Source organism: Rhineura floridana, chromosome 3 (assembly GCF_030035675.1).
Source record: "Rhineura floridana isolate rRhiFlo1 chromosome 3, rRhiFlo1.hap2, whole genome shotgun sequence".
NCBI lineage: Eukaryota > Metazoa > Chordata > Lepidosauria > Squamata > Rhineuridae > Rhineura > Rhineura floridana.
Window position 1 is genome coordinate 93,496,536 of NC_084482.1, and position 24,064 is coordinate 93,520,599.

General features: G+C 40.9%; 1 protein-coding gene across 6 annotated transcripts in view; it reads left to right on the forward strand.

Moving 5' to 3' along the window:
• Positions 1 to 14,004, forward strand: part of SFXN1 (sideroflexin 1) — a 40,439-nt gene extending 26,435 nt beyond the window's left edge. For 4 of the 6 annotated variants that reach the window (XM_061616926.1, XM_061616928.1, XM_061616925.1 and 1 more), the window contains exons 9-11: positions 3,652 to 3,701; positions 4,835 to 4,882; positions 8,364 to 14,004. In XM_061616926.1, coding sequence (XP_061472910.1) covers positions 3,652 to 3,701; positions 4,835 to 4,882; positions 8,364 to 8,460 — 195 coding nt within the window. In that variant the 3' untranslated portion in view covers positions 8,461 to 14,004. Of the gene's footprint in view, positions 1 to 3,651; positions 3,702 to 4,834; positions 4,883 to 8,363 lie in introns of those variants that run through there. The other 2 variants (XM_061616929.1, XM_061616930.1) reach the window with 2 other exon arrangements.
• Positions 14,005 to 24,064: the final 10,060 nt, after the last annotated feature.

Consider the following 24,064-nt stretch of genomic DNA (forward strand, 5'->3'; position numbering starts at 1 on the left):
GTATTATATAGTTGTTATCCAAAGGCAACATATACATTTAACTCTAATTTAGTCTTTTGCCTCCTTCTTAAGATGCCTGCAATCTTACTGTATAATCAGGGATTCTAACAAGAATTCCATTATTTTAAAATGTCCAAATTTGTTTCATCTGTGCTTTACCAGCCTTTGGGTCCCCAGATGTTGCTGAAGTACAACTTCCGTCAGCCCCAGCCAACATGGCCAGTGGTCAGGAATGATGGGAACTGTAGTCCAGCAACATCTGGGGACCCAAAGGATGGGAAAGGCTGCTTTAAACAATTCCTTTGCTGCCCTGGGCTCCTACTGGGAGGAAGGGCAGGATATTGATATAATAAATAAGAAGAAGAAATTTTATTTTATGTATGTATTCTTTAAAATGAATCTGACCACATGCTTCAAAAATAGGCATGTAAAATAGGCATTACAAAATGTTCAGTTAATGTATCTCAAACAAATACTATACAGTGCTTACTGGATTCATTGTTGAAAGATGGAATACAAATTTAGAAATAAATAAAACTTCAAAATAATTAATTTTTATTTTTATTTTAAATATCAAGGAATGTGCATCCAACTCTCACAATCTGTATCCTAGAGAAGTTTGGGTGACCATAAGCTGCAGTGGTTCAATAAGAACTAAATAGGAGACCCTTGGCTAGCTTGAGTTCTGCCATCTGCGTATCTTCAGGAGAGATGTACATGCTGCATCATTACATACCACGTCATTCATGATTTTTAAAGTTAGAATTTGTTCCTTGACTACCTGATTCACCAACAGGGCCCTCAAGACTTTGGCTTATTATAGTGCAAATAAAGCCCCAGCAGTCATACTTGTTTAAATAATTTATTTATTTATTGAATTTACATTCTGCCTTTCCTCCCAGTAGGAGCCCAGGGCGGCAAAGAAAAACACTAAAAGCACTCTAAAGCATCTTAAACAAAAGACTTTAAAACATAATGAAATTAAACATCTTAAACATCTTTTTTTTTAAAAAAAAAGTGTTAAAAATCTTAAAGAGCAGTTCTAACACAGATGCAGACAGGGATAAGGTCTCTACTTAAAAGGCTTGTTGAAATAGGAAAGTCTTCAATAGGCACTGGAAAGGTAACAGAGATGGAGCCTGTCTATTATTTAAGGGGAGAGAATTCCAAAGGGTCAGTGCCACAACACTAAAAGTCCACTTTCTATGCTGTTTAGAACAGACATGATAAGATGCATCTGCAGGAGGCCTTCACCTGCAAAGTGCACTGATTAACTATGGATATGATACACTTAAAGATTCTTGTATGTGTGCATTCCATGAATTGATGAACAGTTCAGCATAGGCACTTCAATTCTAAGGCTTCATTGTCTACATTCTAACCTAAGAAGTAAGATTCCAGTGGGTCTTATTTCTGAGTATAAACATGCCTAGAATTGCACTGCAACATTGTAGTACAGCTGGCCTTCACTGACATTTTTCACTGAATCCTGTACCACACAATCCCTCATTTGAACAGGTACAGTTTGTTCCCATGATACAGATAATAGTTAAGGCTAAGTGGGTTACATTCAGCAACAATTCAGTGGGACCTTTACATCAGTCTTAGAATTACAATAGGTGCTTGTGTTTTCTAATGTTCAAAAGGTCTATTAAGTACTTCAGCATTTGGAATCTAAGCCTTCTCTGCTGTACACTTATATTAGTCCAAGGTTTTCACTGTGCTGTTCCCCACAAGTATAGCATTGCTGTTTCATACTTTCTGTGGGTACATAAACCATATGTGATAAAACGTGTACCTATTCGATTTTTCAGTGTTCTTATTTTCTTCTTAAAATAATAACTTTTCTCTTTCCTATATTAAGCAATTGAGTTGTATCCAACATTGCACAAGTGGAAGGCAGATCATACAGCCAGTCCTTCCTTTCTGCAGCCCTACGTACCCACCCTCCCATAAAAGCCCTTCTTGGGAGTCAGAGGGACTGATGAAACATTGTGGACTAAGTCTTATGTGGCAGCAGTGGGAGAGTAGAATCGCCTAACTTTGGGAGCCTTGTGCAAGTGGTACAAGATCTCTGTCTGATTTCAAATGATTTCATGCACTCATATATACACGCAAACACACTGTAGCCTCATCAGCTGCCTTCCACTTGTGCAACATTGGGTACAACCCATCTGGTGATACTATGGTTTTTGTTACTCGTTTAGTTTTCTACTTGGACAGGTAACTGAGTTTTTTTTTCTTATGCAGCCACTTCTAGATCTACTGATCACTCTAGAACAAAGAGAGGAAAGATCTGCTGTCTTTCCTCTCCAGAGATTTCTCAGAAAGTAAAATTTTCCCGACTCCTTTTCTCATCTCTTAAGTGCAAAATCGTATAGTTTCATGCTAGTTGCTTATTTCAGTTACATCTATTTAACACTTCATTTTGATTCCAACAATAACAGCAGTTTATGGAATGCTTTTTATTTGAAAATCATAATTGCACACATCCACTGTAATTCTAACTATTTTGCTTTTAACCTTCATCCTATTTATGATACCATATGTATTTTGGAGGGAATGCTTGTTTTTGGTAACAAAAGTAAATCCAGTGCAGAAGATGCTTCACTATGGTTTGGCTTTATTAGCATTTACTGCTAGCAGAAATCATAGCATAGCATCTTTATAAATATTGCTTTAATATTAATTTTTGCAGGATTAGTTTTGCTTGATGATGTGACAGTAGACTGTGAGTAGGATTTGTATGAAGTGAAACAATGCATCTTTTTTAGATTTTAAAATTCTCAGAGATGAATAACTGTTCTTTACTGACACAGGAACAACTGATAATGAGGAAAAGTCAGGGACATTTGGGTAGCAGAGTTTTTCTGAAGTTTTACAAAGTAATTTTGGGAGGGGGGGTTATGATCTTTGCTTAAAGAGAAATTACACTGGAATACAATCATGCTCCCCACCCTTAATTTTTTTAAAAATGGCATTTGCACCTAATTGTTTTTTTGAAAGGCATGCAAGCTTAAAATACACCTTGCTTTATTTAACAAATGCAACAATGGGTCACATGTTGTAGAAAGTCCAAGCATTGCTTGTATTGTCTCAGTGATTTCCCAGTACTTCTTGGCATGTACATTTTTACAAGTGAATAATGATACTTCTGGTGCTTATGTTTCTTTGTACCCATCCCAGGACTCTTAACAGATAACAATAATAAACATTTTCAAATTGGTAGTGGCCAAGCTTTTTTTTGTTTTGTTTTTTTGATAGCCGTGGCCGACCTTTCAATGGAATTTTATAGAAATAATTCTAGCTGCAGGAAAGAGTTCTTTTCATCCCTTAACCACTCTATCATGGAGATTTATTTGCCTGATAATATAAGTCTGTCCTAGGTATTAGAAATCTGTCCTAACAACATATAGGGAAATTGACAAACAATGCGGGGGGGGTGCTATTGACCTCATAGGCTGTTAAGCCTGAGTCTAGCGCTAGGAATGTTTGTACAAAACATAGTAGTAAGGCATGTATTCAAGCGTGCCTGCTTTGTTTGTAAATTTCCAGTGTTTATGTGCTTTTCAGAAGTTTTGTATCCAAGAACATGAGTATGCAGTGAGAGGAAATAGATCATTTCATCATGTATCATTTCTTTCAAAACAGAGGTTCCCATGGATGAGTGCCCCCATTCAGGTGGGCTTAGTTGGCTTCTGGTGAGTGAAAAAAACAAAAAAACAAAGATGAATTTGGGGGGGAGGGGTTGTACTTATCACAACAGTTATACTTCTGTGACAGGCATCTATTTTTAACTCTAAATGAGGGATTCTAAGGGTCAAATTACACATTACACTTTATGTGTGGTGTGTGGCTACGTCTCTTGTTTTTTCTTTAATTACAGCAATAGAGGGAGGGAAGGTGATTGTTATTGGGATCACAGCATGTGGGAAAAGGAGAATTATCCTTTCCTTCCCCTGCCACAACCCCACTCAAAAATTACCTTCCCAATGCAGCTGTAAGATTTATTTTTTAAAAAATCCCCATTGGTGCACTGTGATCCCAATAACAATTGGGGCATCCCCGCAGTGTAATTAATCAAAGAAAATCCAAAGGTTTCCCAGAGACATCTGGGTGGTCACTGTGAGAACAGAAAGTTGGACTAGGTGGGCCCTTGGCCTGATTCAGCAGGACTCTTCTGTTCTTAAGAGACAATAGCTGTATCCTACGCATTATGCTTAATGTGTAGTTTGACCGTGCAACTTTGACACAGTGAGGCCATCAAAGCCTCTCTTAAGACTGAGGCAAATAACTCAGAGAAAGTTATATGATAACCTTTTACTAAAGCAGCTACTGGGAGCAAAGCAAACAAAAGCAGACTTTGAGCCTCTGGAATAAGGCAACTCAAATATATGGTTGACTTCATTTGGTTTAGGAGATACAGAGCAAATATAAAGGGGAGGATTGGGGCCCTATGAGCCCACAGCTTAGTATGGTAGATTTACTCATCCACAAAGTTCAGCAGATGATCTTGGGTTACTCACTATCCTTCAGCTTAACCTACCTCCCAGGGGTTTTGTGATGATAAAAATGGAGGAGAGAGCATTGACATTATCACCAGCTCATTGGAAAAGTAAATTAATTCAATGTAGCACATAAATTAAGTGATGCAGGGGTCTAGGAGAGAAACTGTAGTGAAACAATCAAGAGTTCCATGAATTTGATGAAGTGGATTCTAGTCCATGAAAACTTTTTCTGCAATATACCCATTAGTCTTTTAAGGTGCTACAAGCTAAAGAGGCCACTTTGAGGATAATTGCCCCTAATAACCTTTCATGTTTGTCTTTTCCAGTTTGGTGTTTGCAACACCTCTATGCTGTGCATTATTTCCACAGAAAAGGTACTGCATGGTTTTTATATTACTGGGTCTATGGTGAGCGGGGAGATTATGCCAGATGCATTGCAAAAGTTTAAGACCTTTCTAAAACCAGTGCAGTGCAAGTGCACTTGTCTTGTGCATCAGGAGGAGAGAGATCTTCTCAGTAGCATTCAGCAGGGTGGAGCAGAGTGGGTCAGTGTTGATCACCTAGCTTCCTAATGCAGGGGTTGCTGGCGGTAACCAAAAAGGGAGGGGCAAGGTGGCGGGGAGGTTGTGTAGGCGCAATGGCAGGAGCATCGGATGGCTCCACTGCTACACTCCCAATGCGCCAACTTCCCCCTCTCTCTGTTTGGCAGTGACCTCCATGTTGGGAAGCCAGGTGGTCAACATTGCTCCACTCTGCTGCTCCCCACTGACTGCTACTGAACCTTATGCATAAGCAGTAGTCCCCACCTTGCAGGCGCCTACACAGAGAGGACTGTTCCCAGACCCATCGCTAGCTGAGCACAAATTCCTGTAACTTTCTCTTTGCAGCTACTGCTTCCCCTTGATGCTCCCTTACCTTACTGGTATAAGTATCTTTCTGCCTCACTTTGTCTGGCCAGTAGCAATTGCCCTATTCTACTTCTGTTACCGTTGCTCTGGATATGGGCAGAGAGTCATCCCAGAAGCTGGGAAGTTGCCTTTTTTTTGAGGCCCTGGAATTAAAAAGTTGGCAAATAGCCTTATTCATGGAAGAGGTCCCCTGCTCCCTGTCCGCTCCTGCCTAGCACTGGGAAGCAGGTTACGAAGTACTTCTGTTCTAGCCCAGCCTAGCATTGACATTGCCTCCTTGTTTTGTCCTTCTAATGTTTAGATTCCTCCTCCTCCTCCCCCCCATTCACTTGTAGTTAATAAGCATTTATGGTTCTGTCATGGAACACTTTCTCATCCACAACTTGTTGAGGAAGAAGTTACTGCTGTCTCCCAGCCAACGAGAAGCCACTCTGGTGCATCTTTGGCTCCTTTCTTCTAGGAAAGGAACGTTCACTAGAGGGTCACCTTGCTTTTCTGTGGATTGGTGGCTTTGCACTCTACTCTGGTTACTGCAATACTGGCTCAGAATAAAATACTGCCAGTTAAACCGACAACATAGGCCTCTAAAGATCTGCTCTTTAGAGGAATGGTTCTAAGTCAATGTAACAACAGACAAGACAGAACAAGACACAGAACCTTAGCTAGCTGCTAAGGACATGAAACTGCACCACCTAGTGGTTGTTGTTTATATAATCATTCCACTACCTCTTCACCACCAAGAGTCAGCCTGGGGATCAGAAGGGAAGGCACAGTGGTCTTCCTGCATTCTTTTTTATCACCATCGTCTGTTTCTTTGGAATCTACAGCCATGACTCGGGACACAGCTCCATTGTCACCCAGCCAGATTGCTGTAATAGGGCTCGGGGATGGGGAGGAAAATTTCATAGCTCCCTAAGAGCTGCCTCCCACTGAAGTGCTTTATCCTGTGGTCCAGTCTTGGATCATGGGAGCAATCCTTGCAGAAGCCCCTAAAATGCCTCTTTCTTCAGGATGAACAGCTGTGATGCTCCCACTTACAATACTGTTGTACTTCATACTACCTTCCTTGTTCCTGGGGTTCCATTCTTGCCCCAAATCTGGCAACTCCCAGTGGATTCACAACTCCTCTCTGACCTCAGAAGGAAATGCAATTCTTCCAGCCCAGAGTTGTCATCCTGCCATGAAGGAAAGTACCACTTATGATGCAAATTCCACCAGAAATGTAAGAAGAGGAAGCTCACCTGGTGCTCCTTCTAGTGAGCAATCTAACTTCTAGGATCATACATGAAGGTCATTCATGTGTAGTAAGAAAGCAGGATTTGGTGATCTCCCACTCCTACTCCAAGCTAACTGCCCCACTCAGTTAGGGCAGGCATCTGAGACTTCATCTTTTGTGACTTGAGTGTCAAATACTCTATGGAAAATTCATAGGGATGAGTTCTTCTATACTCCACCTTCCTGGTTGCTTGCTTCTTCTACGCTAAGCCTTTCTTTTTTTTAAAAAAAAGTCTTGCCCCTAGATGAAGTTGCTTTTTCTCAGAACACAAAAAGATTTGGGTTAATGAGAGAAGACATCTCCAAAGAATTGGCAGAAATGCCAGAAAAATAACTGATGCTCTTAGAAGCCTGTGGCTTCATACACCAACTTTACACCTTGTTTGAGGATGGGTAAGATCATTCTTCAAAGTCCTGACTCACGTGTCCCAGGGAAAGGGGCTTCATCCTTCTGGAATGTCCCTCTGGTCATAGCCAGAAAGAAAGTTCACCAAGTACAGGCAAATCTCCTTATCTCTGTTGCCCCTTCCTCCATTAATTGCTAACCAACTTGGCCAATGTGCCTCTTCACAAACACCCCTCCAGATCCTGTAAATTGTTTTAGTTTTGGGAGCAACTAAGCCTATGAAAAGATCTGAGATTAGTGAAAGGAGATTAATGGAAGGAAATACAAAAAGACACAAAGTTGGCCGTGCAGCTTGAGGAATGTTATTTTGAGCATTAGGACCAGGAAGCGCAGCTCAGTTATTCCATCTACTTTAATGTGTAGATTCTACCCAAGGGGCCTGTTTGGAAAGGGGATGGGCCTTCTTCCAAATGACGTCTGGGATTCCAGATCTATGGCATACAGCCTGCCAAAATAGAAGGGGCATAGGAAAGGGCATGAAATAAGGCATATGCTTGCTTCATAGAGTTACAAAAGGGAGCAACATAAACAAAGTGTGATTCCTATTTGCTGGCATGAATAAGGGTAACTTCATTTCATGGAATGATCAAGTTCTTTAATGGAACCAGTAGCCCCCCTGCTCCTTCTCTGCCAACACTTTAACACTGACTTGACTCAAAACAGTATGATTGTTGACATTATTTGCCTACTTGGCTTAGAAAAGGCCTGTGAGCTATAATAGCAAAAACAGTGCCAGGCCTAGCTGAGGTGGATCAGAATTCATCATTCCTAGCATTCTAGAGTGCTGTCATGTTAAAGTGTTCTTCAACAATATTTCTGACTTTAACTGCATGTCTTTGTTTTCAAGCAAACTAAACTGATTTTGGTTATTAAATATGAATGCAATTAAAATGTTAGCAATAAGTTTTAAAGACCTGTTGGTGATAGATGATCTGTTAGACTAATTTTAATTTACAAGTGAAAGCTTAATGGGTCATATAAAGTGTATTTTCCTGGCTGACACATTAACATACCACACCAGTTAGCCAAGCAAAACAGTACTTGAAAATCATCTGTGGCTCATAATGTTGAACAACTATTTGAAGTACAAGAAAATACTAAGCCATTTTATAAAGTATTGTAGAATTGATAATAAAGTCCCTTAGTACAGATCATAACTGATATAAATTTCAACTTTTAAAAAAATCATAAAGCTTCACCACTTACATATATGAAACTTGACCATGGGTTATATGTGACATCTCTTCTGTTTATTTATTTGCTCAGTTCCATGTCTGTAACACGTCTGGAGCCAGAATTACAAGCCAAGATCCAGAAGATCAACCCTGAATTGGAGCGTGTATATTTTAACAAAGGCTTATAATTTATAGAAGACAAAATATCCCTCAGTGACAATTAGGTGAACTTATTTTTGATTGTAAAACAACCTTGGTGAAGGCAACTTGGTCACAATGTATTATTTCAATTTTACACATTTTTGAACACTGAGGTTGTTTAAGCGTTGCAAGAGAATGTTCATAATTGTGGTTTCAAATGGCTGTGAATGCCATTACTACACTGTCCACTTTGTAGGCTTTGGTTATGCAGCTGCCAATATTCAAAACAGTTTACATTAGCCCAAAATGTGACTTTGTTCCATATCCTTGATATTGGGTTCATAGGTTGCCTTATATCCTTACATAACAGGTATTTGGGGATGGGGGGTGCTGTGTGTGAGAACTTGAGTGCTGTGGAGCAAGGAAAAGGAATCTTGCCCCAACTTTCTGGGATTGCTTCTTATCACTCAACTAATACAAAGAACGCTGCATGAAACTGGTAATCATAAAATAGTTAGTCTCTGATATTGTGCAAAGCCCCCACAAAACTTGCCAAATGGTAAAGTAATCATTGGGAACTATCAGTGTAACTGACCTTGTAAATTGGGCCCTGGAACCTATCCAAATATTGAGCAAAATACATGGTACAATCCTCTCATTATGCAGCAGGGGTTGCAGTTTGAATGTGTCCTGTGTTAAAATTTGCTTGCATGTGTAAAGTTATCATTTTGTGCTAACTATGTAAGTGCAGAAAAAATTGCCATGTTCACCATTTGAATTAGCTCTTAGTTATGGTGCCTGTCATCCTACAGAAATGGGCAAAATCCTGTAGGGATTTTCTAATGGCTGCCCATCTTTATTTGTGCTGTCTAATTGGTGACAGTCACCAAATTCTGGAAAAAAAGCAAGGGATTGGATTTACGCATTACGTCAATGAGTTTCAGTTGACTTAAGTGTCATGTTTTCCCAGAAATGGAAATATATTAATTTTATATTTCTTAGCCTTATTTTCTCATATCTGATCATCAGTAAACAACATAACATCCTTGAGACAATATTTTAAGCCCAGTCACACAAAAACACCATGCTGCTAAAATCTATAGTGAGAGTGCCCTGTTTTAGCTTTCCCCCCCTCAAATGAGTTGCTATATAGCAGGGTTTTTTTATCATATTGATTGTTGTTGCTCAGCTGTTTAATTCTCAGAAGCACGGGCATTTTTATGACACTTTTAATCAACTGCTTATTGATTTAAGGCTTCTTATTATGTTTTGCAATCCTTATTTATACAATGATCCTGTGAAGTAGGCTGCTGCTATTTCTCATTCTACAGAACTGGAAACCAGGCCAAGATATAGCAGCCTTCTCCCCCAATTCCATCCTTAAAAATGCCATCTAGCAAGGCTATGTCTCAGTTAAGATTTTAACCCAGGCACTAATTCTCTGTTCAGTGGATCATGCTGGTTCACTCTGCACAAATCACTGGAAAATCATCAACATTTCACTCTAATTTCAGTGTGCCTGACATACATACTCCATTAATACTACTTACTATTTCACTTACAGTACCCATTTGTAATGTCACATGGAGCCCCCTTTGTATTGGTATGAATAGATCTAGCTGTGTACTCAGTGGAGTTGTTACCCAACATAGCCTTTGTCCGTGTTCAAAATAAGACACAGTGAGTGTTGACCCACCCATTTTACATGATATCTAATGTCTAGATGTGTTAGATACAACATAGAATTGAAATGTGCCATATAGTAGAGATTTGTTTAGTTGCAGGTGATGCTTATCTTTGAACTGGAAGGAGAAGCAGATTTATGCTTGATCTGAAAATTTGCTCTGAAAGACACACACACACACACCAACCAACCAACCAGAAAGTGGGATTTGCAGTGTAAAGTCAGTGGTTTTCAAACTGTTTTCCAGGAAGACCTGCGGTTGCTTGGAAGCATATCATCAGTTTCTTGGTGATAAAATCAATAATAGGAGACAAACTTTCCTGAAAGACAACTTACTAAGCACTACCTATCTTCCCTGCAGCATACAGGAGATGATCTCGCATACTGTAAGTTTCACTCTCTGCTCACTTGAGGCAATTTATTTTATTTATTATTATTTTATTCAATTTATATACCGCCCACAGCCCGGGGCTCTCAGGGCGGTGCACAACATAGATAAAATACAATAAAATTACAAAAACAGTAAAATATACATTATTAAACAAGTAAACAGCCAGATATACATTAAAAGCACAAATAGATTAAAATGCCTGGGAGAATAAAAAGGTTTTAACCTGGCGCCGAAAAGATAAAAGTGTAGGCGCCAGGCGCACCTCATCGGACAAACTGTTCCATAATTCGGGGGCAACCACTGAAAAGGCCCTAGATCTTGTTACTACCCTCCGAGCTTCTCTGTGAGTCGGAGCTCGGAGGAGGGCCTTAGATATTGAACGCAGTGAACGGGTAGGTTCATATCAGGAGAGGCGTTCCGCTAGGTATTGTGGTCCCGCACCATGTAAGGCTTTATAAGTCAAAACTAGCACTTTGAATTTGGCCCGGAGATGATCTCGCATACTGTAAATTTCACTCTCTGCTCACTTGAGGCAACAAGCACATAGGCCTGGCCAGAGCCCCAGATGAACTGCTTGTATGCTCTAGAACAGCGGTGGCTAATGTGTGCCCCTCCACATGTTGCTGGACTGCATTTCCATATTCCCTGACCATTAGTACTGCTGACTAGGGATGGGGTTTGCTAACTGATTCCGTTCCATTTTTCAGTTTGTCAAATATGCTGCCAGTTTCTATTAGCTATAATTTGTGTTCCACTAGTTATGATTCCCAGTTCTCCTTTTTTATTTTTTCTGAAAAGTTATGTAATTTTCTCCATTGTTCCTTATGCTGCTCTATATTTATATAATGTATACAGCAGCAGATTACAAAAATAATTATGTAAATAATTACATAATTCTCACCATGGATTTATTTTTTAAAAAATGGTGTTAATAACAGCTGCGAACACACACAAAGAGTGGGAACCTGTTCAACAATGACACAAATTTGCAGATCATCCCAGAATTCGATACCAAATCTGATCTTGCGAATATTCTACAACATCTCTAGTGCTAGCTGATGCTGATAGAATCCAACATAATCTGTGGGGCCACAGCACACCTGAGCTCTGGAACATGCTCCCAAAGTTTCTCTGTTACTTTGGGAAATTCATCAGCAGGGCTGTTTGATATGGAAACAAGTCCCTGAATATAAAGAGTTTGGAAACACTGGGGACATTGTGATTTTATGAATTGTTTTTAAAATTGCTGTCAGTATTGCTAACCTCATGCAGCTTTCTTAGCCTACATCAGCAGTGTTCTTCAACTTTGGGTCCCCAGGAAATGTTGGACTAGGGCTGCTTTCACACTGCACTTCATTCCATTATTCTGATGATTTCTTACCTGGTAATTTGTGTATTATATTTGATCTTTCACACGATGTACAAGCTAGCTCTGGAATTCTAGTGGAATGTAGTGCACTTTTAGCACAAATTTCCATAATAAATGATACCAGAAATAATCTGTTAGCAAGGATGGAAACCTGGAAGATTGCGGGAGTTTTTCGCTAGCTGCAGCCGCTCATGTGACAGGCATCCCAGCATGCAGTGCGTTCCCACCCTTTAGTCATGCATGGGGTTTTTTTTCCTGACAAAAATTGTACCGGTATTCTGGCATCAGCGCAGCTAGCAGCAGCATTTCCCGCACCCACCCCTGTCGATACAACTAAAATAATTTTAGAAGTCAGATCCTAAAGGGAGAGGGCTTGCATGGCAACAGGATGAGATCCTAGACCCACCTACACAATGGAGAACAGTGTGCATGTGTATAATGGGTGAGGGACAAAAACTAGCCATGTGAAAGACAATTGTGCAAAATGCCGGTATATTGGCTGAAAAAACTGCTCTTCCTTAACACAACAGGTACTGCAATGTGAAAGGGATTTTGGCAATCTGGACAGAAGTGTTACCTTTTTAATCCATTAAACTAACGCAATCAGCCACATGTGTGAAAAGCAGCCTACAATTCCCATGATCCTTTGACCAGTGGCTAGGCTAGCTGGGGATGATGGGAGTTGTAGTCCAAGAACATCTGGGGACCCAAGATTGAATAACAGTGATCTAGACCCGGGTTCAAATCCCCACACAGCCATGAAGCTGACTGGGTGACCTTGGGCCAGTCTCTCAGCTTCAGAAGAAGACAATGGTAAACCACCTCTGAATACCGCTTAGCATGAAAACCTATTCATAGGGTTGCCATAAGTCAGGATTGACTTGAAGGCAGCCCATTTCCATTTCAGAGTATCCTGCACTTCTCCCCTCACTGTCACACTTCAGCACTAGTTGGGAAAATGATAGTGTGACATCTTTTGCCTCTAAACAGGAGTGACAGGGCAGGAGAGAGACACTCCTGTGACACCGTGGAATGGTGAACTACATTTGTGCCCATTTCAAAATAGTTAGGGCCAAGGGGCAATTCTGCTGTATGGTCAAAGAATTGTAAAGGCTACACGTGGCTTCGACTTGTGGAATTGTTCTAGTTCAGACACAGTCTTTTTAACATTTTCTAGTAGCCTTGTCATATCATATCTACTCAGAAGTAAGTCCCTCTGAGTTCACTGGGGGGCTTGCCATCTGGTAAAGAGGCTTAGGACTTTGACATAGGTTGCCCTGACTTGGTTTTCCTAGTGAATTCGGGGGGGGGGTAAATATTTATGTAAGAGAAGTAATGAAATGAAATCTGCACTTCAGTTGAGCTTTTTTCTTGAATGAATTGCAAGTTAACATATTTCACGGCTACAGAAAGAATTTAATAATTTCAATCTCCTATTTAAAGGGCTTGATTTTGAAAACAAAAATCTGAAATTTTCCAATAGAAGTTCTTCTTAGTTTATTGATCCGTTCTATGTAACCTCAGTATTTTTGGAAAAATTTGGTATTCGCAAGTGTGCTTGTAGCACAAAGCGCTGTATCCAACTAAATAATTGCACATGAGGAACAACTTCTGTGAGCACAACAGAACGTCACCTTCCTACCCTCCAAATCTGCTCTAAGGGTTCCTGAGGCCTCTAGAACAGATTTACAGGTGGTGTGGCAGAGATGCAGCAGAGGAAAGGGAAGGGGGGTGTCATTGTGCTCACTGAAGCCTTTCCGTGCATGCTTTTTAGTTGTATATGACCCAAAGATTTTTGCTGATAGATTTTGCCAAGATAAAAGAAGATTCTTTTGACCGATGGAAGTACATGAATGGTGTGTGTTTGCACACACACATATTTATTATTCAGTCTATCAGTGCTTTTTTACAGGATGAATAATTGTGGATTTTTCTTGGTGGTATTAAGCAGAACAAAATACTATTAAGATCAGCAAATTTATACTGATCTGATAAACATAGACTTTTTTTAAAAAAAAAATCCAATAAAGTGCAATAAACATATAACTAGAAAAACTGGTGCATTATTAATATTTCCACATTTGGAAAATGATTCTGTATTATATTGTGACTCAACATTTTTAATGTAAGTATTAACACAATGTCTCACCAGTGTTGGTGGCATTTATTGTACTGTTTTAAAAGTGAATTGGATGAAATATTAAAATCAGTGACTGAAATGAATGTGGTGGCATTCTCTGTTTGAAACAAACTTTAGGGGAGAACGAAAAATAGAAGGGAGTAGAAAAAGAGGAAGGCCAAACATGAGATGGATTGATTCCATAAAGGAAGCCACAGACCTGAACTTACAAGATCTGAAAAGGGGGCTTATAACAGATGCTATTGGAGGTCGCTGATTCATAGGGTCCCATAAGTTGAAATCGACTTGAAGGCATATAACAACAACATTTACACTCTCAGGGATTTTCTTCGTGACTATGTATGGACATTAACATGAGCCACTTTACATTAGCCAGTTTTTTTTTTTTTAGAAATATCCAAGAATAACAATAAATAAATGAGAACAAATTGCAGTTTCTCCTTTAATGATTTCAGCAGAAAAGGGCCAACCTCTGTTTGTATAAAACTTTACATGGAAACAAGGCCATTTATGCATACTGCACTCTTTGTTTCTAATCTAATACATAGTACAGATATATCTATTGTGCATCTGTATTTCCATCCTTAATCCGAAGTGGAAATTGATTTTGACTCCAGCCTCCTGGCCTAGTTCAAGATTCCAGTCTCTCCTAAGGGAGCTTCAAAAGTGGAGAGCTGTCTCTGGGTAATTTTAGACAGTTGCTATTTTTGAGTGAGATTCAATCACATACTGGCAAATTCAAGTTGCACAATGATAGCTGATTGGGAGGTCTTGCATAATAAACCTGTTTCCTCAAAAGATCAGTCTGCAGTAAAAAAAATTAATGAGAAATGTAGGAGAACTCTTGCTTAATGCAACACCATCTTAATCTCCCACAGACAAATCAGGATGAATGCTCAATAAACAGGTTGTCTGGAATCACCCTCTTTCTCCCACCACCAGCCCTCAGTTGCACATTCCACTGAATACCACAAATACATTTTTTACGTAAAACAAAGCAAATGAAGGTAATGGGTCTTTGTGCAACTCGTCTATTTGACAGCATCAGCAGTGGAATCCCTAGCCTTACCAATCACTTTCTCCCTGTCTACAGGCGTGGAATTGGGAGACGGAGGACTAAAGTATAGAGGAGATCATAGTATTTAAGAATATGTGCATTCAAAACTTAAAGCCACTCTGTGCCAGGCACATTAGAGCAAGAGTTCTTAACTTGTGGTAGACCTCAGAAGGGCTGTGAACTTGGCACACACATACACACACAAAATCCAGTCAGTAAAATAAGTTGTAGTAGGGTTACCATCATTTTGTCATTTCAAAAAGTACATTTGGCTTCAATAAGTGAAAAGTAAGAGTATGCTGTTGCACCATCTGTAAAAGAGAACATGTACTCTTAAAAGAGTACGGTTGGTAACCCTAGTTGTATGCAAAATTTTGTGTGTATGTGTTTATGTGCATTTTTCTGGAGAGGAGGTCCATAGCTTTTATCAAATCCTCAAAGGGATCCATATCCCTAAAAAGGCGAATAACTGCTGCATTAGGGGTTGCCTTTTCATGTTAAACTGATTTTAAAATCCATTTTTTCTCCCTGCTCGTGAGAGTGAAGATAACGCAGCCTCTGGGAAGAGAAAGAATAAGGGTGAGAAGAAAAGTACCATGGTGTGATATTTCATGAATAACTGTAACACTTCTGTGTTCATAGATGCAAGCCGGGGGGGAGGGGGACAGGCAAGAGTGACCCATCCTGTCCCTTTCCTCTAGTGAGCAGCTGGTGTTACTTTACAATGCATGATGTATGCAAATGCAAATTTATCTCACGTTTTTGATGAAACATTGCTATTTCCACCTTTCCTTGTAATGTCACAATGTAGAATAAACTTCAGACATGATATTTGTCTTCAGGATGGGCCCTAGATGGCAGCCTCTCCCATTTCTGATTTTCTGCTTTAGGGAAATCATTCTCTGTGTTTATTTCTGCTATGTCTGCAGGATTAATTCTCATGCTCACCCGGCATGTGAATCCAAGATGCTTAGTGGAAGAATGGACACTCGCCCGCACACAAGATAACATGGAAGTTACACATGGATATATGCCTTATTCATTTCATTTTATCCCTGGCTATTTGAGAGGGTGTGATTGTGGAAATCTCCACATGTAGGGATGTATATGCATGATGATGGCGTCACATTGTACATGCTTTTGTATGTGCTTACTTCTACATGCATATTAGACTGCAGGCCAGGATGTGTGGTGAGGTGCTGGTACTCATTACTGCTGTGATTAAACTACAACAGCAACTATTGCTGCTACCACTGTTCTTTCTTATTTTAATATTACAATTGCACTTTGATTTCAACCAGTCCTTTCAGATGATCATCGGGACACAGGAAGCTGCCTTATACTGACTCAGACCATTAGCCCATCTAGCTCAGTAATGTCTACACTGTCTGGCAGCGGCTCTCTAAGGTTTCATACAGGTGTCTCTCCCAGCCTTACCTGGAGATGTCAGGGACTGAACTGGAGACCTTCTACACCCAGGCAGATGCTCTACCACTTAGCTACACCCCTTCTTTCATACTACAGGGTACATTCTGTCACTTGAATCAATCTGTGAATGGTAAAGAGAGTTTTATCCCATCCACCCTCTATATTGGATTACTAATGCAGCTCCCATAGGTGTGATGGCACCTTTAAAGTCTTCCCCTGGCCCGCATGAAGCCTCTGCATCCCCCTTTCTGTGCCCCCTTGGTTGCAAGATACATTTTCTTCCTTGAGAAGTATATAGAGCTGAAGAAGGAAGTTGGGAGAGTGATGCTCTTTCCGACTTTCTCTTTCCACATTATGTGCTTTTCGACAATTTCATTCTGCTGGATCTCACTTTTACCCAGATCCCTTGGAAAAGCAAACTGTATGTGCACTCACTTTCTCTTTCTGTTTTTTTTCTCTTTCTGACCCGAGGGAGGGGGGAGGGAAACAGAAGTGACCAGAGAATGTGGCACCCACTGAACTCACTCAAAAATCAAAATGTGCCCACTGGCTTAAAAAGGTAAGCCCTGCTCTGTATCATAGATGACGTGCCAAGGAAGAGGGGCCTTGGGAAATCATTTTCCTCTGAAGAACAAAGATGTGATAAAGGGTACAGGGGAAGATCTAGAGTCTGCTTTGCTATTCTAGTCAAAGCCACTGCACCAGAAGGAATCTTCAGTTGGGTGTAACCAGATATGTACTGCACTCTCATGTGCTGTTCAGACCCCACTTGAGCATTGGTAAAGAGTGAAGACTTTTGCAGCACCATCTGGTCTTTTCTGAGCATAGCACAGAATGCAGATTATATTTGGCGAGGGGGCTGTAATTTAGATCTCATGCAGAGTATATCATCATGCTGAGAGGTCCAAGCACCAGCTCCCACCCTTCATTGTACTGATGCAGGCAGCCTTGTAGCCATGGGGGGGTGTGTGTGATGTTCCTGCTTATAGTGTAAATATGGTAAGTGCTGTTTATATAGAAGACATATGGTAAGTGGAGTGAAAGAGGGGAAGGGCTCAGGGAAGGGCAGTGAAAACAGAACCAAGGGAGTTAGAAACGAAGAAGGTTCAGTTCTGCCAGATAAACTGGACAAATGTAAAAGACTTTGATTCGAGTCTGAGGGAAGAAGTGAGTGTGCAAGGGGCAAATTACTGGGCATTGCTTGATACTGGTGCCGCTCAGACGTTACTGAGGCCAGATTTGATAAAATCTGAGGAAATATTACCTCAGGAAACTGTGACAATCCAAGGAGTGAGGGGTGAACCAGAAAGCATACCCATGGCCCTGATAAAATTAAAGTGGAGAGGAAAGGAGGAAATATGTAAAGTAGGTATTAATGCCCAACAACAAGAACCAGTGGTACTGGGAAGAGATGTTATGGGGGCACAAGGAAAAATATATGTGGTGACCAGACAACAACTTGGCAAAGCAACAGAAACCATGTTAACAGAGGCCGAAGAAAACAGGGTGGAACCTGTTATGGAGCCTAAGGTCGCCATAGCAACCCCTGGCAGGCCTGCTAAAAGAGACAAACTGTATCGAATGGCCTCTAGTGAAGAGGCAGAGCAGTTCAGGGAAGAGCTGGATAAGGGTGCAAGTTTGAAGCAAAGTTACTGGTATGATAGAACAGCCAGAGAACGTGTGTATGATGTGGGAGATATGGTTATGGCATTCATACCCAGGAAACACGATAAATTACAGGCCAACTAGGAGGGACCATATACCACAAGGGAAAAGCTTGACACAGTGACGTATGTGATAACCACAGACCAATTAAAAAAGCATAAAGTGGTTCATGTAAATATGTTGAAACCTTATCACACCAGGGATGCAAAGGTGTTGCAAGTTACCTTATTCCCTGAGGGAAGTGGGCCTGAACTTCCAGATTTGGTACAGGAAAGCAAAGCAAAAGGAGGGGTAGATCAAGTGGAATGGTCGGAGGAGGTGAAGGAAGAAGTCAAGAAAGAGATTCTAAGAGTTTTAAAAAATTATGGGGATCTCTTCAGCAATAAACCTGGCCGAACCAGTATAGCCAGACATTCAATTGATACTGGAAATCATGCCCCAATCAGATCTGTTCCGTACCGTGTGAATGGGAAAGTTTTGAATGAAATTAGAAAGGAGGTTGAAGACATGTTGGAACTAGGAGTGATCAGGGAATCCATCAGTCCCTGGGCCTCAAGTATTGTACTGGTTCCAAAAAAAGATGGAACGACAAGGTTTTGTATTGATTATCGTTTAATCAATAAAATTACTGTCCCAGATGCGTATCCTATGCCTAGGGTAGACGCAATGTTAGAGCTATTGGGAGCAGCAACCATTATCTCTACCATAGATCTGTGTAAAGGATTTTGGCAGATGGAATTAGACGAGCAATCCAGAGCCAAAACTGCCTTCAGTACACCAGATGGGTTATATGAGTTTGTGACTTTACCCATGGGACTAAGGAACTCACCAAGTTCTTTTCAGAGACTAATTAATACTGTGTTGCGAGGCATGTCAGATTTCGCAGTGGCCTATATAGATGATGTGGCCATTTTCAGCAAGTCGGTGTCTGAGCATGTCCAACACCTGACAGCAGTATTAGAGGCATTTAAGAAAGCAGGGCTAACAATAAAAGCCAAGAAATGCCAGTTTGGGTTGAATGAAGTGATCTATTTGGGACATAAGGTGGGGAGTGGGAAAATAACCCCCTTATGGAGCAAAGTTGAGGCAATACAATCGTGGCCCATCCCCTTAACTAAGAAACAAGTTAGGGCATTTTTAGGTGTGGCTGGTTTTTACCGTAAATTTGTAAAAGATTTTGGGGAAATCGCAACCCCCTTGCATGAGCTAACAAGGAAAAAGGATGAATGTCAAAAGGCTTTTGACCTTCTGAAGCAAGCCTTGTGCCAAGGGCCTGTATTAATAGCACCAGATTACGAGCAACCATTCATCGTGGCTACGGATGCGTCGGACCTAGCGCTGGGAGTCGTCTTGCTACAAGAGAGAGGAGGCACCAGACATCCAGTGGCGTAACTTAGTCACAAGCTGACATCGAGGGAGAAGAATTATTTGACGGTCCAAAAGGAGTGCCTAGCGGTCGTGTGGGGACTGAGCAAGTTGCGCCCATACGTGTGGGGACCAAGATTTACGGTGACGACGGATCATCGAGCATTGTTATGGTTACAGACTATGAAAAATCATAACACTATGCTGCAGAGGTGGTCCTGGGCTCTACAAGATTACCAGGTGGACTTCACGTTCATAAAAGGCAAGGACAATGTATTGGCCGATGGACTTTCAAGGCAAGTGGCCGGGACTGCAGTGACGTGACCCAGACGTGGGTGCAAAAAAGACATTTTCCCCAAAGAGACTTTATTGTTAACGCGTCATATGAATCCTAGAGCAGGAATAATACTTTGCTGTTATTTTAAGGGGGGGGGGAAATGTGATGTTCCTGCTTATAGTGTAAATATGGTAAGTGCTGTTTATATAGAAGACATATGGTAAGTGGAGTGAAAGAGGAGGGGGGAGTACTTGAGCAGTAGAATGCTAGATGATTGGCTGAGTGTTTGAATGGCTGGGAGTATAAATGGAAGAATGACAGTTGAATCTGGGTGGATGTTGGGAGTGTGGAGAAAGAGGTGTTTGAGGGTGGAGGTCAGGAGTGGAGAAAGAGGGAGTTGGAGTTCTGATTAATAATAAGTCAAGTACAAAACAGGAATAGATGAAACCATACGCTTGTGAAACATTCTAAAACTAATCTTGTTATTTCTGATATTTAATAAATACTTATTTGGTTTACCAAAGGCCTGATCCTAGGCTGGGGGATATACATACCAGAAGGGAGGGCAAGGTAATTACCAAGGCTGAACAGAAACAGTATCTAATGGTGGCAGCAGTGAAGGGAGGAATAATAACAGTTCAAGTATCCAGAGCAATCCAGAGTTGTATGCGTTATCTATAAAGATACAAGGGGGTTGGGAACAGCATAACCACGCAGTCACAAAAGTAACCAGCTAGAGAGAGACTCAGGCAAAGTCTCTGGGAGTATTGGTTACAGGACGTGACTGGTGGTGCTGCCTAGCAGGGGGATCCAGTGAGATCTGTGCTAGAGCGAAGTGAGAAACCATATAAAGGACGGTCCGGACTGGTGGTATCCCTGGTGGTGCCTAGTGAAAGGCAGTAGCCACAAGCAGGTGGGAACCTGACAGGGAGAACCAGGGAAGGATGTCACAGGGGGGAATTAGGGTGCCTCCCTAAAGCTGTGCTTCCCCCCCCAGATTGTTTTGGGAAATTGCCTTCTTTTTAATTTGTGGTATGAGATACAATGACAAACTCCATTTAAAGAACGATAGCTTGTTTTAAGAACAGAAACAGTTTAAGAATAGGAGCCTCTGAAACATTTAGTGAATTCAGTGATCCTTGAAGAGTTAAATATTAGAACTGTATTGTGAGTTAGACTCCACTTCTTGGGCTGGGCTTGGCTTTTCAGTTTCGGTTTCTACCCAGCCATCAATAAAGAAGTGTGTTTCTTTGTCTGCAATAAGAATTAAGAGTTTGTTTATTCTGCAGTTATTATAATGAGTAGAGCAGGATTGGGTGCTTATTGCTAAAGGATGAAATAAAGAGATAAATTAAAGTGATCTCAAAAAATGGCTACCCTAAGGTACTCTTTACTCTGTTAAAGCACTCACTACGCACACAATCATAGTGGCTATTTTTTCTTCTTTTTCTTGAGCAGTTGATGGCAAAGGATAAAAACAGCTCTAGAGAAATAGAACTACTGTTGTGTACACTACAGTTAGCTGGCTGGCTGGCTGGCTACCTAGGCTGTAACTCAGGCCTAATTTCTGGTTTTCCTGATATGTGCAGCTCACCATGAGGCTTTTTTGGGGTTTCTGGGTGGAAAAATCAACCCAGCAACCAGTTTTTAAAAAATCCAATTGCTCTCCACAATTAGTTTCCTAATGCTTAGTTAGTCCTTTGCATACCAGCCAGTTAAAAAGTGGTTCCCTGTTTGTCCAATAGGAAGGAAAATCTAAAGGCTGAAGAAAACTAGAAGGGACTCTTCAGGAGGAGTTAACCAACACACCCTAAAGTATTTATTTTCTCTCTGCCCTTCTCTAAACTTGTAGTATGGACAAGTTTGTTTTTCAGGTGGAATCTAAAACTGAGATACCTAGTCCCATATCAAAGCCAAGCTCAGGAGTTCACTGTCATTCCCAAAGTAGTTCAGTTCATGAAGAATCAGAACATGGGGACAGACCACAGGTGAAAGAGGACTAAAGCTATAAGCAAAGTTAAGTTTTTTAGTCTAGTATTCTTTGGAATCTCTCAAAAAAAAGAGTGGGATAATTCACCAGATTAAACTTCATTCGTGTAAGTTTTATTTATTTATTTATTTATTTATTTATTAAATTTATATACCGCCCGACTAGCAATAGCTCTGGATGGAGAAGGAGTGAGGAGGAAGGTCACTGCCTTTCTCTTCCCCTGGCTTGGCCCTCACATTCACCAGTGGGAGGGGGAAGACTGGCTGGCACTATGCACCTCCCCACCCCAAAAAATGCTCCATCTAGAAATGTGGCTGCCCCAATTAACAAGGATGGCTGGCTACAGGGCTGCTTATAGGGAGCTGCCCTGCTTGTGTGCCAGCCAGCAATGGTCATTAGACAAAATTTCCTGCATGGCATAGAAACTGTAGCAGAGACGGGTTGGGCTATGACCATTAGGACAATATCCTACCTAAGGATAAGAGGGGTGCCCCCATCCACATATTGCATTTGGAAGATTGCACCAGCAAAAAGCTGTAAGGGAAGTGGGGTTGAAAGAACTGCATGCCTTACTCCAGCCTTTCCCAACCAGTTTGCCTCCAGATGTTGTTGGACCACAACTCCCATCAGCCTCAGCCAGCACTGCCAATGGCTGAGGCTGATGGGAGTTGTGGTCCAACAACATCTGGAGGCACACTGGTTGGGAAAGGCTGCCTTACCCTAACCCTAAACCTTACCTAGAAACTTGCAATAGCCACAGCATCAACCAACATCAGCCTTCCAGCTGGCCCTAGTTCTTTCTTTTACCATAGGTGTAAAGTGCATACGACCAAAAAATTATAAGCTTTTTCCTTGGAAGCTATTTTTAGTGTGACGCACACAGACACACACACTAGCCATTTCCTCAAAGGGCAAATGTTTCAATTTAACACTATTACAGAGACATTTGCAAACCAGCAATTACAAATGAAGTAATTCACAAACCTATGTTTGATGCTCACCAGATGCAGAAATGACTTATTTGACAGTGTATGCAATCCAGCCATTCTGCAATTGCGTTATCAAGATGCTATTCCGAATCAATACATGTAAAAAATAATGGTGAGTGCCAGCCACGATAAATAGGTTCTATATCCACGAAGTCTATTCTCTAACCTGATGAAAGGCAAGTTAACAACTAGATGTTAGCGCTGGAGGTATGAGAATAACATCACTGCCTGATATTTCTGTATATTTAAAATGAAGGAAAATAAGGTGTCTACATCTATAAAGTCTGGTTAGGATGAAGTAGTAGTTGAGTGGAAATATTAAATGTATTGATAAGTCTGTCATAATGAAAGAAGCAGAACAGCATGGAGGATCAATAACAATTTTTAAAACCCATAACTGATATTTATTGCAGTAAAAGCTCTAATGAAAGGGAATGCATAATCCTAAATTATTGGTTGCAGCATCATTTTTACTAGCCTATCTTTAATAAAATGCCTTTTAAATGTATTGTCTCTTGGTGGGGGGAAGGGGACAGGCTTTGGTGATCCGTGGGGGAAGGGGGAGGGCTTTTGCAACCCAGGGGGAAGGGAAGGGCTTTGGTGTTCCGGAGGGAAGGGGCAACCTTTAGCAACCCATGGGAGGGGGGCTTTGACGACCCATGGGGGAAGGGGTGCAGCTTTGGTGGCCCATGGAGGGTGGGTTTTGAGGATGGCAGGTGTGGTTGGAGTGTAAAGCAAGCAGGGGCAGCAGCTAGTTTGTTTATAAGAGTATTTCTATACCACCATATGATAAAATATCATGGAAGTTTACAATGTTAAAACAAAAAACACCATTTAAAAAATAAAAATTAAAGAGTTTCAAAGGCCTGTCAGTGTAAAAACAACTTCAAAAGATGCCTGAAAGTCAACAGCAAGGATGCCTGCTGAATTTCTGCCGGAAGAGTGTTCTACAGCATGAGAGCAGCAACCCTAAATGCCTGACTTCTAGTTGAGGCCAGTTGGGCCTCTATAATATGGGGCAACTAGCAGCACTCCTCTGGATGATCTCAGAGATTGGGCTGGGCTATAAGGGCTCAGTATTTTTTATTTATTTAATTAATTAATTTGTATCCCGCCCTTCCTCCTAGCAGGAGCCCAGGGCGGCAAACAAAGCACTAAAAACACTTTAAAACATCATAAAAACAGACTTTAAAATACATTAAAACAAAACAGCATTAAAAACATTTTTTTAAAAAAAACTTTAAAAAGGGGTTAAAACATTGTTAAAAACATATTAAGCAATTCTGACACAGACGC